General features: G+C 35.8%; 2 protein-coding genes across 2 annotated transcripts in view; both read right to left on the reverse strand.

Moving 5' to 3' along the window:
* LOC145498279 (small cysteine-rich protein 5-like) overlaps window positions 1-1,668 on the reverse strand; it is a 51,446-nt gene extending 49,778 nt beyond the window's left edge. Inside the window, exon 1 of the mRNA XM_081478182.1 lies at window positions 615-1,668. Coding sequence (XP_081334308.1) covers window positions 615-687 — 73 coding nt within the window. The 5' untranslated portion in view covers window positions 688-1,668. The remainder of the gene's footprint in view (window positions 1-614) is intronic.
* Window positions 1-15,758, reverse strand: part of LOC145498382 (uncharacterized) — a 397,197-nt gene that overhangs the window by 61,264 nt on the left and 320,175 nt on the right. The gene's annotated exons all lie outside the window — the stretch shown is intronic.

A 15,758-nucleotide genomic window follows, 5' to 3' on the forward strand; every position in this document is an offset into this window, starting at 1 on the left:
TAAGACAGCTGAATTATCTAGTTTTTTCTTTTCGTCCGTTTTACTGATTTGGAAAACTTAGCTGTTGCCCACAACCAAAATTAGAATCAACAACTAATTACTTAAAATATCTCAGACTGCTTTGATTTTTCTAGTTGGAGATGGCTCATAACAGCAGCATTTGTTTGTTCTTAGCAAACAGTAGTATAATTGCGAACATTCATACGGCATATCGTCTGGACAAGGATCGTCCTGATAGACATACGTTCCGTTTGGTTGGTCGCACAATTCGAGATCTGTGAAAGTGAATTTGTCGTCAATTAATATGAAATAGATAATACCAAGTGAAGATATCGCCAATACATCCTGTTACCTTTGCAGAAAAAAAAAATCCAAAAGCGAATGGCTCAACAAAAATTAACGGGATTTGCATCCATAACAACTTTCTGTTTGTTAGACGGAAAACACATTGACTAATACTTGCCTTACTCACAATATAAATGCCGTCTTAATTGCTCAGCTGAAAATGTGCATAAAATCAAATTCCCCGGGTAGTTGACTCCTTTTTTCCTTAACGGCATTCCTAACAAAGATGTGTAGCTCTTTACTGAGTACTGAGTAGATGCTGTGCTTACCTGAGGATGGAACGTACACCCCTATCCCCACCAAGGTAATCCACAACGGGCACAGATGAAACTTAACAGCCATGTTTGAACTGCAATAGACGATTAAATAGCTCAGTTTTGTCAGTAATTACCACAGAAGAAACCCAATGTGAAAAGGTCGAGGATGCAATTCGTCACGCTCAGGGGTGTAAATCCCGAATATTTGGTCTCACTTATATATAAGGAAATTGAGGTCAAAACGCCAGCATTATTTTCGTCAAGGTATCCTTTAGGGTTGCACTCGAGTATCTTTTAGGGGTCAAATAAACCTCAAGCCTCGCCCGGATTGGTTTCTTTGAGGGTTTAATTCAAATTTTTCGAAGGAGATCCCCGACCTTTTCACAAGGGAATAAAGGGGGTAAGTTTCTAAAGAAACTGTGGTGCTGCGTCGGTGGGGAGTATAACAAGATAATACAGGTGGCTTATTCACATTATCAACGCGGTTGATAAAACCAAATTATCTTTTCATAAGGGAGTCCTCTTCGGGGAAAGAAACAACACTGGCTCCGTGTGATCAGAAATTTCGTGGTGTAAAGAATTCAAAAACAAACTGTTTCTTCCAGTGTCTGGGGTGGGTGCATGGAATCACAGGCAAATATCATTGTAAAACTTAGCTGCTAGCAAGGTGAGCTCTTCTCTTTAGATGTCGTCCTTTGAAGTCAGTCTTCCGCGATAAACGAAATCTTCCGAACAGGCTAGCTGTCTGTGGAAAACTGAATGTTATCTGTGACTTTGCCTTTTTTCAAGAAGTCCTAAACACGACACAAATAAGTTTGAAAGTGTAAGCTGTTAATCAAAAAAGTATTATTTAAAGCTCGTGTTACATCTGCCCGCACCTGTCTGCATCTGTGAAGCTTGGAAACAGCGCATGCCCAACTACATTTGTCTAGGGTGGACCTTATAATATTTACTCAGCGAGAAAAACTGGAAATTCGTCATAATAAGAAACATTTTAACGAGCATAAGACCAACCAGAAATAGTTTCCCAACTAACAAAGGTTTCTTTATTCTAAAACTCGAGCTTAAGGTTAATCAGGTTGTGCAACAATTATGATCAAAGACCTCGATTTTAAACAAAAGAGAACAAATGGCTACCCAGTGGGGTCGACTAGGCAAGTTTGTAATGCATGTGTTACTAAGGGAATTATTTTTTCTGTTCAGAAATTCTCTTGATTAGACTTGAGACGTATAATGTTTTCGAAACTGTGCGCAATTGTCGTCCATTGTTTAGTGGTAATAACCAGTTTCAAAGTAACAATAGATTGATTGATTGAAATAAAATGAAAAATACCAACCCATCTTTCATATATCTTTGTTTACAGATTCTGACGTTAGAAAGACACCAAATTGACTTATACGCTTTTGTGTTCTACTACAATGCTTAATGACGAAATGTTTCCCTCATAAAGCAATAAGGTATTACTAACTGGTTATGATGTAAAATAACCATTTTCCACATTAGATCACGATTTTTTGGCTCTTAGTTTTCACTAGCATGGAATTAACCTTGCCGGTGCAATGGTGACAAGCGCTTCTTTTGAAATAGCCAGTTCTGGGATGACAACATATTATTCATCAGGGAATGTAATTATTTTATCAATAACCAGTTTAGTTAAAATTATATCGGTGTAAATGGTCTCGGAGAGTATGTTAAAATGTTTCCCGCGAAATTTTTGGACTTTTTGCCAAAATACACTAAAATATCTGCTTGAAATTCAAAATCTGATATTGTTAATTAGGTGTGTAAACACTTCAAACCCGCCCAATCCTCACCTAGTAAGTTGGTTGAATTTGCCCGCGAACGTTATATCTTATATCTTCCAGTCAGCGGTCAGTAAAGATGGCGGACGTGTTTTGCTTACTGCGTGTGATACGTCTTCCGTTCACTGCTTAATGCAGATTTTTACAGCGTTTTTCTTTATTTTTTGGTGTCTCCGTTTGTCCGTTTATGTAACAAGTGAAATGCCATCAAACGACAAGCCTTCTCTTAAGGACCTTGAGTCGCTGCTCGATAGCAAACTCAAGCCGATTCACTCCAGGCTAGACGACCTATTCAAAAAAGTTGATGACAACTATAAGGCTCTACAAGCAAGACGCGAGTTTAGAAGCCGAAAATGCTAAACTGGCCAGCAAACTGCAATTCTGCGAAGCCTCATTGAACAATTTAGAACAGTATTCTCGCCGGGAGTGCGTAGAAATTTCCGGCATACCCGAAGCAGAAGACGAAAACACGAAGGAAATTGCATTTAAAGTATAGGCTCATTAATAGGAGTAGATATCAAGGAAAGCGATTTATCCGTAAGTCATCGACTACCAAAACAGTCCTACAGAGATGTAGTTAGGGAAAGCTCGCAAGCTTTATCGAATTCTTCGCGCTTCAGAGCGCCCAATATAGTTGCCGTGTGAAATTTGTACGAAGAGAGCTGAGAGATCGCTTCTATAAAGCAAGAAAATTCCTACGGGATAAGACAACAGATGACCTGGACCTTGGATTACATTCCGAGAACAAGATTTATATCTCAGAAAACCTTACTCAAATCAACAAGGATCTTTTTAAAGACAGTTTGAAAGTTAAAAAGGATCTGAAGTACAAGTACATCTGGACATTCTATGGACGTATCTATCTTCGTAGAGATTCACAAAGCCCTGCTGTTGCCATAAACAAGAAATCGGATTTGGATGTCTTGAAGCAAGATGGTAGAGTTCATCCCTCCTCATCACAACCAACTGGCTAAGTTAAAACTTATTGTTCATTACTTATTTATATATTATGTCATACACTCATAGATAAGTTACCGCGGTTTGACTTGTTATCTAAACTTGACAAGATATCCAGTCTTAATAATCATGATGTGGAAAATATTATAGTGCAGCAGCCAGACTTTAAATATTACACTCTAGAAGACTTTCTTAATAATGAGGATATTTCTCAGAGCAAATCTATGCCTCTCTTTTCTACAATTCGTTCCAACATAAGAAGTCTTTCTGCTAACCATGATGGTTTGACAATGCTGCTATCAGATCTACAGCATTCATTCGATCTTATTGGCCTTTCTGAAACAAAGATAAAAAGTAACTGTGATCTAACTAGCAACATTGCTATTGAAGGATATGATTTTGTCTCCAAGCCAACTGTGACTAATGCTGGTGGTGTAGGGTTCTTCGTCAAAGAGGGGATTCAATTTCATATTCGAGTTGATCTTTGTTTAACGACAAAAGAGTTTGAATCTCTATGGATTGAGATTAATCGTGATCCATATAAAAATATTCTGTGCGCTGTCATATATAGACACCCAATTGGTAAGACTGAGGACTTAAACAAATATCTCTTCTCAACTCTTGAGAAACTTTCAAAAAGTAATAAGTTATGTTTATTCATGGGTGACTTTAACATAAATCTTCTGAACTTTGAAGACTGTCAGATAACTGAGGAATTCATTAATACTGTGATTTCTTATGGCTTTTTACCACACATTCTGCAGCCTACAAGAATCACTGATCACACAGCAACATTAATTGATAATATATTCTTTAATTCTAATGAATTTGTTGCTACTAGTGGAAATTTGATTTGCGACCTTACAGATCATTTACAAAATTTCTTAATTATCAACAAATTATCTTGGACAGCAAGCGATGTGACCAGGTTTGCTCGTGATTATTCTTGCTTTGATCTGGATAATTTTTTAGCAGATGTCCAGTCAATTCAGTGGGATGATGTTTTTAGGGATAATGACATCAATCAGATGTTTGATTCCTTTTACTCTGTAGTCAATGCTACAAAAGATAAACATGTTCCTTTAAAAAATTAAGTAAACGAGAAGCAAAATTTAAGTGCAAACCTTGGATTACTCAGGGTATTCGTAAATCTATTAAAACTAAAAATAAGCTATTTAAGCATTATTTGAAAAGTAAGTGTCAAAGTAATCACTCTCGCTATAAAATTTACAAGAACAAACTAAAGCATATTTTAATTATTAGTAAAAAACTATATTATAAAGAATATTTTACTTATCATGTTAATAATGCAAAAGCCACATGGAAGGGTATTAAGCAGCTTATTAGCTCTAAGCGTAGTAAATTGTCCTTCCCAAATAGATTAACAGTCGATGGTAACACCTTAACTGATGCCAAAGGTATAGCTAATGCCTTCAACAAATATTTTGCCTCAGTTGGGCCAATGTTGGCCAATGGTATTCAACCTGGCAATAGAACCTTTGTGGAATATTTAACAAATTCACAATGCAACAGTTTTTATTTATCACCAGTCTCACCAACTGAAGTTGAGAATATTACTTCTGGCTTAAATGCAAGTAAAGCACTGGGGCCACATAGCATTCCAGTGACAATTCTTAAATTATTGAAGAGCATCTTGTGTCATCCATTATCTTATTTATTTAATTGTTCTTTTTCTCTGGGTTTAGTGCCAGATAAGTTAAAAATTGGGAGAGTAATACCTCTATACAAAAGTGGTAATCAGGCTTTAGTATCCAATTATAGACCAATTACTCTGTTATCTGTTTTCCATAAAATAATGGAGAAGCTAATGTTTAATAGATTAGTTAATTTTCTTGATGAACATAATATACTAGATAATAATCAATTTGGTTTTCGTAGTGGACGCTCCACTACTCAGGCCTCTATGCTTATCACTGATAAAATCCAAAGAGCCATTGAAAGTAAATTACATTCTTGCGGGATATTTTTGGACTGAAGTAAAGCCTTCGATACAGTAGATCGCAACATTCTCTTAGCTAAACTGGAACATTATGGAATTCGTGGTTTACCAAATGAGTGGTTCCGCTCATACTTAACTAACAGACAGCAATTTATTTCTCTAAACAATTTTGACTCAGATCCTCTGCAAATAACATGTGGGGTACCACAAGGCTCTGTGCTTGGCCCAGTATTATTCCTGATTTATATTAATGATTTCACTAATTGTTCATCTATTTTTGATTTCCATTTATTTGCTGATGATTGTAATCTATTTTATACCCATGGTGATTTACAGCATCTAGAACAAAATGTTAATCGAGAACTCAGTGAAATTAGCCTATGGCTTCGTGCCAACAAACTATCTCTCAATATTACGGAGACACATTTTGTAATATTTCATCCTCATCAAAAAAAGATAAACAATTCCTTGAACATTGCAATAGATGGTAAGCCAATTAATCAACAAAAGAGTGTTAAGTACCTTGGCATTCTCATAGACTGTCATCTAAACTGGAAAGAACAAATTCAACAGATTTCAAAAAAAATATCTAGGGGTATTGTGTCCTATCTAAGATTAACATTTTGTTAACACGAAAACACTAGTTCAATTATACCATGCCATTATTCTTCCTTTTCTCTCCTACGGCTGTATAGTTTGGGGCAACACTTACGATCATAGTATTAAACCACTTCAAATAATACAAAGGAAAACAATCCGTTTAATTACTTTCTCAAATTTTGATGCACATACAAGTCCTTTGTTTGCTAAGCTTAACCTTCTTAAACTTCAAGATTATATTAAGCTTCAAACTCTCTTTTTCATGCACCAGTTTAATACTGGCAAACTACCAAAGATCTTTGATTCGTTTTTTGTCAAAACATCTTGTAAACATAATGTGAATACTCGCTTTGCATCTAGATCTACTTTTTATCTTCCAAAAATTCGGGCAAATTTGATATTCGATTTAATGGACCTAAATTATGGAATGAACTCAATGAAAGATTCAAGTGTTGTACTTCTGATCAATTTAAAAAAGAACTAACTTCGCATTTCATTAGTCTCTATTAATCTTTACTGATATTTTGATGGTTTATATCTATTTATTTTGTTTTGTTTTGTATATTTAATCTTGTACCAAGTTTGTGATACTTATGTGTACCAATGTATTTGTTGTGCCTCTTTCCTGACTCTCACATTTTTAATTATTATAATTACGGTCACCCAACTAGTTTAGCTTTTTAGTTATTTTGGGTGTCCCACTACTGTATGTACTGTACTGTTTATTTATATATTTATAATTATAATCTTGTAAATTCTTTTAGTTGTTTACAGTAGTAGAAATAAACTGTTGTTGTTGTTGTTAAGCAGTACGCTACATGGTAAAACGAAATGTATCCTCAGGGAGTTTTATACCATATCTATAGACTTTTTTTTTCCAGGACTATCATAATTGTTGAATAGGAAGCCAGATGCATAAAATCTTTACTTCAATTTACGTTTTGAGCTCACATACATGTACTGTCGTTGTTCAAAAAAACCCTCAAATAGCTGGAAATTAGTATTATAATAGGACTACATGCTGTCCAATTTGGAAATAATTGGATGGAAAAAAATTCTGAGGACAGCCAAAATTGGACGAGGCAGTCCGAGGAATTTTTTGAATCCAATTATTTCAAATTGGACAAGCATGTAGTCCTATTACCTATTATTCATATAGGATCCAAAAACAGATGAACAAGCCAAATATTTTATCCTCTAAAGTACAGTATTTCTCACTTCGCTTTGCTCAACACGTCACAGGTCAAACACTTTAACACAGGTTTTTTGCTTCTTTGAGTTTTCTTACTCTGATTTTTCTCCCTCATCTCGAGTAAATCAGTAGTATCTATCTGTGGAAACCTAGTCGAAGACTCCATTTGAAAGTTTAGACGTCAAAAAAGTGGAGAGAAAAGTCGGGAAATTCCGCCATTAACATAAGAAAACTTAGCGAGCTACAATCGCTCGGTGACGTTTGATGGCAGTGATAATAGCTGCAACCTGATTGGCCAATACTCCGTTCTTTTATTTATGTTGACATTTCCTTGGTTGATGGAAAGTATCCAGATTTTTCTCAAATTGGACAGTTTGTTCAAAGCTAAATTAAACGTTCGAGCAAAAACTATCCAATTTATTTTAAATTTGGACAGTTTGCAAAAATTAATAAAAAATAGGTCTGTTGGCAGTATTGGATTTCGATGGAGCTATATAATTACAGCTTAAATTAGCAAGAAATCATTATTACTAATTTCGATTCCTTTTGTTTATGCATCCAAGACATTGAAACGACAGGTAAGGTGTCACACTGGCACGAGTGATGATCGTAATTTTAATTAGTTTTGTTGAGAGCAATGTTACGCCCATGTTAGGGCCAAAGGTATCACGTTTCCTGAGGTCAATAACCCTTCGCAATTTTGCTGAGTTTCAAATTTTGTTGTTTAACTATAGTGTGTATTCTTCCACGTCATTGGTTCATTTAAGAAAAAGGTGGCCTTCCTTTGTTCTCAAATAACGTTGTGATTGGTCAACTTTGTTCTAACAAGCCTTTTCAGATAGTCGCACTGATCAGACTGATAAGCATGTTGTTCAACTCGAAATGTAACGGCAACCAAAACGCCGCCAAACGAAAGACTCAATGAGCACAACGAAGACTACGTACCTTCGTTTTAAGAGTGAATGCCTGTAAAAATCGACCTAAATCGCCTATCAATGGCACAAGTCGAAAAATTGATTTCGCTTGTATTTCAGGTTTGTAGGTCCTAGTAAGAAAAGAAACGGACCATAGTTAGTTTTTACTAATACAACTTTCTTTGGTAGAAATATGCCAAAAACGATTTCGTCCCGATTGGGCTCAAAATCTTTTTCCGGTTTTGCTGAATTTTATGAACATTTGATTGCTTCGCGCTCCGCAGAACAGCTACTTGAGAATCTTTCAATAGATTTTATAATTAGTTCAGGTTTTCGTGGTATGACTGAGTGAAAAATAAAATAAATCAAAGTTAGTTTTGAGCCCGAACACGAGATCAAACAGACACGCGAAATTTTACAATGTGTTGCAAGCGAATTATTGCATTGAAACATCGCCATATTTTTCTATGGGCTATAACTTAAAATACCATAAAAACGCTTTCAACGGGTTAAATATATACCCACCTGTTAGGATATCAAAAAATATCTCTGGGCAAATGGTTTTAAGTCGCCCGCCTTGGCCTGTGTTTCTCCTAGATTTTCCCCAAAATCCGCCGTAGGAAAGTAAACAATTGGGTGACGCGGATAGTCGCTCTCGAGTAAATATTCGTTTCCAACAATCCGATGAATGCAATTTTTGAAACGTTGTGTGAATGAAATAATGGAAAACGTTTTTTTTTTTGTTTAAGTTAGTATAAATATTTATATATTTTTCATTTGCATTGCAACACCCACGACATCCCTGATAAAGAACGTGACCACGGTGCTCCGGGAAATGATTCAGGTAAATGATTTTTAACGCTTGTTTATTTCCACAAGATGGCTCAGTTATTAATTTCACTGATAAGTTACAATACAGTGGCAGTTTTAGAGATACTCTTAACCAATCCTCTATGGTTTATGGCAATTGAATCATTGACTGACAAATAAAGTCAAGTGGAAATACCATAAATTCTATAAACTACTAACTGCGTGACGGCATCCCAGCTCCTCTAGCTGTGTAAAAAATTTGTACTTTTAACACAGTATGCTCAAACTCAGCTAGAAAACCCCAAATTTCTTGAATTGAATTAGCCGAGGAAGAAATTGCGTTTGCGTTTCAATCATACTGGGGAAAAATCCATCTTTTCTACTTTGGTTGTTTGATCAATTAAATGACACTTTTAACGCTATTCCCTACCTGTCTGAAATTTGCAGATCATAACACTGGTAGGCAAATAAACATTACGGTGGTCGATCTATGAACAACAAACGTCCATCTCGTTTTGTTCGCGGAAGTCGGTCACGGAAGAGCGAATTTCAATGAAATATATATAATTTTGATTAAGCAATTAGCCAAAATAGGGGGCGTCGATGAAACCAGGGACATGGAACATTCCGGAACATCCCGGAACATTCCGGAATATCGAATAATTATAATAACTATGCCAAAAATATGTAAAATTAAATTTTTAAAGATTAAATCAAACAAAAATAAACTGGTATCAGCTCCAAAAATGAAAACAAATCGAAAAAAAAAAAAAAAAAAAAAGAAGAAGGAGAAGAAGAAGAAGAAAAGAAAGAAAATTAAAATGAAAGTGAATGCAGTGAGTGAAGGCTAGCAACTAAGAAGAGTAATCTATTCCTTCCAGTCGTTCGCCGTCAGTTTAATCATGTGACTGTCTCTTATTCCCAGATTTCGTTCTTCACAGAAAACCAAGGTGGTGGCGTTCGAACTCCTTAATCAGACCAAAAAATTAAGAATACACGAGTGTGATTTCTTTATTCAATTCATTACATCAATACAAAGAAATGCGTATACACGATTTCTCATGAAGAAATAGTTTCTCCATGAGATAGAAATAGAACTCTTCAGCATTGAGTTTCTTGTCTAAACTAGTTCGGACTTCTCGAGCTCTGATGACAGTGTAAACAAATACAAACACAAAATTTAAAAACATTTGGCGACGCGCGTGCTGTCTTGCAGGGTCGCTGGTCAAAACTTTATTGCCTCAAGAAATATTTGTTACAAGTGTTCAAATGCGTTTCCTCGAAATTTTTTTTGTAGAATAACAACTTGCTTGTTACTTGGGCTTCCTGGAAGGCTTGGTGGGTCATAGCGTCAGGCATTCCTGGCGGAGCGGCGCGAAAACTGGGGATGATAAATAGCAACATGAAGAAGGAACAGTGACAAGACTATGGCTATTGACTTAACAAGCAACTGTATGATGCTCAGACGAACACCTCAGGTGTTGAAGAAATCAGGGATCAAAAAAGGAGACGCAATGAGTTACCTGGCATTCATCGTCCGAATCATCCATGTTTGTAATGGAAAACAGAGTGCTGTAAAGCGACGTGACGCAATTGGTGGGAAAGAAGAGGAGCCTGCACTCATTGTAGTCAGTTAAATGAATACCCAACGCTCCCTACCCCTCCCCTACCGACACCGCTGTCCCCAATAATATCTTTTCATATTTCGAGCTGATACCAGTTTATCTTTGTTTATTTTAGTTTTGAAAATTTAATTTTACATATTTTCCTCATAATTATTATAATTACTCGATGTTCCGGAATGTTCCGGAATGTTCCATGTTTCATGTTTCATGTTCCATGTTCCCTTACCAAACCTAACACTATTTTAAATGTATTTAAATACTATTTTTAAAAACTGTTTTAAACCTATTTTATGAAATAGATTAAAAACAGGGCGAAAAAGTGTATTTTTAACGTAGTTTTCGACTGCTTTTAATGGTGTTTAAACCTGTTTAAAACACTATTGAAACAAAGTTTGAAATGTATTTTGAAAAGCTTTTAAAAATACAGTTAAAATTCCAAAACTCGAAATCCTTTGCTAAGTTTAAAAATATAATTAAAATAGTCTGTAACTACTTTAAAAATCTCTCGAGGAACACAGCATTCGGAATAAAAACAGGGCACAAATCGTTTTAAAAACAGCTTTTAATCTGCAAGAGTATTTTAAAACTAGTTTAAATGACAATTTTAAAAGTATTTTGTACAAAATAGGTTTAAAATAGGTGCAAAATTATATTTTTAACATATTTTTCGACTGATTTTAAAGGTGTTAAAACCTGTTTAAAACACTATTGAAATCCACTGTCTCAAAACATATTTCAATAGTACTTTAAACAGTTTAAAATTAAAGTGGATCATACATGAAAAAAAATATATCAAATACAATATAAATGTATGAAAATAGCTTTAAAATAGTCTAGAAATGGCATACAGTAATATAGTATAAAACAGCATAAAAATAGCACAAAATAGTATAAAAACAGTATGAAAATACTGTAAAAATAGTATAAAAATAGTATTAAAATAGTTCAAAAATAGTGTCAAAACAGCATAACAATAGTGCCAAAAAAATCTTAAACTTACATGTAACTTTGCTCTAGCTGTGAACAACACATGACATGCTAGAAGTAAGTGTAGGGCAAACTCAAGCTTGATGGGGGTGCTTGGCTCTACTTCTTTCTTTACTTGTATAATCAATGTATGTAGCTCTACACTTACTGTATCTGTATATGAAAAGCTGTAATAACACTTGAGCCTGCGATAATATTTTTTTTGTCTACTGTACATGTATAAAAGGCTAAAAGTTACTACAGTTTTAAAAACCAAAACATTTTTGAGTGTACGGCCATCATCAGTGGTACATAGTTTCTTTGTTAAGAAGAATTGCAAACAATGTAAAGGAGTCAAAGGAACATGCATGTATCAATACCAATTGAGAACTTGAGGCTAAGGGTCCATTACTTAGTATAAAACATCTTCTATATCACTCATTTTAAGACTAAATACAGGTTATTTACTTGTACTGGTATGCTATGTCTGCAGGGCTGTCATTAAGGGTTGTAAGCCGTAACACCTGTTATGGCTGAGTATGCTTGATTTTCCCTTGATGCTACAGGTGAAATTCCCTGTTGTTTAGAGAAATCACCCACAAAGTAACAAATTTGCTATGGGTGTGGAGAATAAGGCTACAGGTGACTAAAAAATTAATGACAACCCTGGTCTGTACATGGGAACTATATACATTGTAAACGTACATGTATGCAGTACATGCATCAATCACTTCTAATCAAGGGAACCCTTAGGCCAATTTAGAGGGTACAACTCATTATGTGTGACTTTTGTAAATTTAGTAGGTGATGATCATGTTGTGCAAAGGTTTTGTTCATCTTTCATCACTGAGCAATGTCTGAGGCTGCAACTAAATCCTGCATCATTTATGTAGTCCATGTTACAGTTGCAAGCAAGTTGTGGGTTTGATTTTGAGTCATGGACTTGTTTTATGTACATGTACAAGTGCATGTAGAAATTAAAGCTGTACCATCTTATTGGGCCTACAGATATTCAGACTATGAGTAGTCCCGGCCTCTTTCGCTTAGTCTATTGTGTGTGATGCAAATGAAAACAGCGAGAAAAATATGTTGATTTTCTTTTGTGTCACGCATGATACATAGACTAAGGGCCTCTTCGTATGAGCGAGGTAACTGGCCAAGTGCTGTGTTGCAAAAGCGAAGCTATTTTGCCTAAAAAGTTTCGTCCTGGTTACCCGGGCTGGAGCGTTCATATGGGAAAATTTTCATCCTGGTCACTGAGATCTTGGACGCAAAAACTGAGATCTCAGTAACCGGGCCAGCCTGGCTTCTCATACATATATGAACACATCAAAATTTTTACGAAGGAAAGAGTGGCCAGGTGAGATCTCAGAAAATGAGCCAGGCTGGTTGACCGGGCTCATATGAAGAGGCCCTAAGCCAAAGAGGGAATACTTGTAGTCTTAGCAAGCAGGGCAGGGAAAAACCACATCCCATTACCTGGGGCAAGTAAATTTTGCTCTTGGGCAAGTGAAAATGGAAGTTTGGAGGTCTGGTCTGGTGGGCAAGTAAAATTAGCCTCAGTACATATAATCTTGTGAATGATAATTTCCAATCAAAGCCTATTTCAAAACTTAAGACTGCAAGATGAGCAAAACAGTGAGTTGAAAGCATGGATTAATTTAAAATCCAAGCATACTTTGTATCTGACGCAACAATTGTCACTGTTGGTAGTTTCTTTCACCTAGTTTCATAGTGCCAGTAAACTCATTTTGTTATAGTCTATCACTGAATATAGACAGCAACTAGTAAATGATGTAGTTGATAAGGCATGAACCCTACATGCCCATTGGGCATTAGTAATATTTTAGTGGAGCCAACTGAAAACTAAAATATACTGGCCCACTGGGCAGCTAGATTTCATTTTTTTTTTCTGGCCCTGGCAAGATGAAGCTTAAAAAACCAAAACCACTTGCAGTAAGTTATAGGGAACCCAAGCTGTCACAAGTCAAGGTCATGTGCAATTTGGGGTAAAGTTTTACAAAGACCACAGTATTCAATCATGAAAGAATTAATTAATGCATACCATGTTCCCCTTGAAATAAACTTTGTAGCTGCAGTGTATGTAATACATGATCGATAATATTATTATTTACAAGTTAACAAAAATTATCCCATCAAGTTGTAAGGTTCATTCATTTCCAACAAGAAACAACTGTACTTTCACTGATGTGGCATGACTGTAGTAGCTACATACATGTATAGCTTCCTTTCTAACCCTAAATTTAGTTATTTCCTCCTTTAAAAATTTACCAATGATTGCAGAATTGCAGCAATAACTTTGTAACCAGAAGGCAGTTGAAAGACCCCTATCAAACTCACAGAGACTTTGGCCCTAACAGGGCAGCACCACTCTCCATCTCCTGTTTCTCAAAGCTGAAAATAAAAACAAAATTATTTACTGCATTGTTTAGTTATTGCAGGGTTTAATATTTTAGCCTCCATGTATGTTTTGTTATCATGTTAAGTCTATAAAGTTGCCTTTCCACTTGAAGAAAAACAAACTGTTTGATTCAACTTCCACAGCTCGCACTTTAATTTCCCTACGAAGAGATCGATCAGTTTATGCCATGTCAAGATAGTAAAATGATCACAATGGATGAGTAATTTACGGCTGCACAAAAATGGCATACACAGTTGCAAACATATAACTGCCATATAACCGATCATACATGTATATAAAACAGTACCTAATTATGTAGACTGGACGAAGAACAATTCAAAATTCAGATCTATGTTTCACAGGCAATCATCTAATTCGATAAAATAGCTGATGTGGTTACAGATATGTTACATGTATTTACATGTGCATGCATCTTTTCGAATGAAAGACACACCAAGACAGAAGATGGTCGGCTTACCTCCATTTCCTTGAGACATTACCAAGTTGAAGTCTATCAGAAAGATAAATCATGGTCGCTGCACCCACGAGTCATATGATTCGGTTCGGTCCCTTAACTTTTCGTCCAGTAAAAGGTAAAAAAACAAACAAATGAACTGTTGCACTGGTTACGAAACCTCCGTTTTACACAGCAATTTTGAAATGGAAACAAGTCACGTGGTCATTCACATGATGTTTCATGCAATCACAGTTGACCAAAATGCTCGCATCAGAGTATTGCACCGGCGGGTCAGCGGAAAATCGACCGGAAAATCCGTTTGCGCCAAAAGTTACGACCGCCAAAACGAAGCAAGAGGATCGCATCGATCGCCACATTGGATATAGTTCTTAGCCCAGGATTTTTAACGGTACGGTATCTGTTTATTTTATCTGCTTAAACTTCATTTTTTTGTTTACAACCCTCGTAACTTTTTCAAGCGTATTCTCAGGTATTTTACATTGAGACATACGCGGGTAATGCTTGGCGATTTCTTGGTTGGATGCGCTAAATGTTTATTCATAAAAGAAGCTTTCTCTTAGATGCATGGCTTTGCTCCAGACGTAACTAATCACGTACCAAATGGAACGTTCAATTAAACGAACTTTATCGAAATCAATCGAACTTAATCGAACGATTGGGTCCGAACACTCGAAGAACAAAATTGGGACATTCGAATGAATGGAATCGCACTTTGTTGTCGTGAAAGAATGTGTTGTACACATGTTCATGTATTGAGTAATTGCATGCTATAACACATGAAGTCCAAGCCTGCCATGGACAGTCGAATCCTTGCATTTTGGTTGCGACTTTAGGTGTCACTCAACCTGTATTCGTCCTATTGTTTCTATCGTTAATTTTACTTTAATTATTTTCATTCTTCTCTATTATGGGTGTAGATTTCTTGGCAAAAATGATATTCACACAAAGGGGCTCTGGAAAATGGTTGAAGGGCCTAGTGATAGGGACTTCTCCCCATGCACATGTTAGTTTTGACCTTCAGTGGGGGATAGACAAGCATTCAGTGTAGTTCAAATTCAACAAATTTTTGATTAGATGAATGCACTATATTTATGTGGCAGGTTGATATATTTCCAAAAAATATGGCTAAGCACAACCAAGGTTCAGGAAGAAGAAATTACCAGGCAAGAAGAAGAAAAAATAATGAAAGACAAGAGGACAAAGTAATAAGAGAAGGATGAAAACACAGAAAACTACATGTAGCTGAAGTATTTCATTCTTTGCAAGAAACTGAAGCAGATGAAACAATTAAGTTGGGAAAGATTTGCGGAACCAGTGTGATTTACCACCAAGGCATTTTTATGTGGTCCAGTGAGGGTTCTTTATTCGCTTTTGCTTGTAACATTTTCAAGAAACAGAGTAAATTTAACCAGTTACAGAATAGCCCACT

Source organism: Orbicella franksi, chromosome 9, assembly GCF_964199315.1.
Source record: "Orbicella franksi chromosome 9, jaOrbFran1.1, whole genome shotgun sequence".
NCBI lineage: Eukaryota > Metazoa > Cnidaria > Anthozoa > Scleractinia > Merulinidae > Orbicella > Orbicella franksi.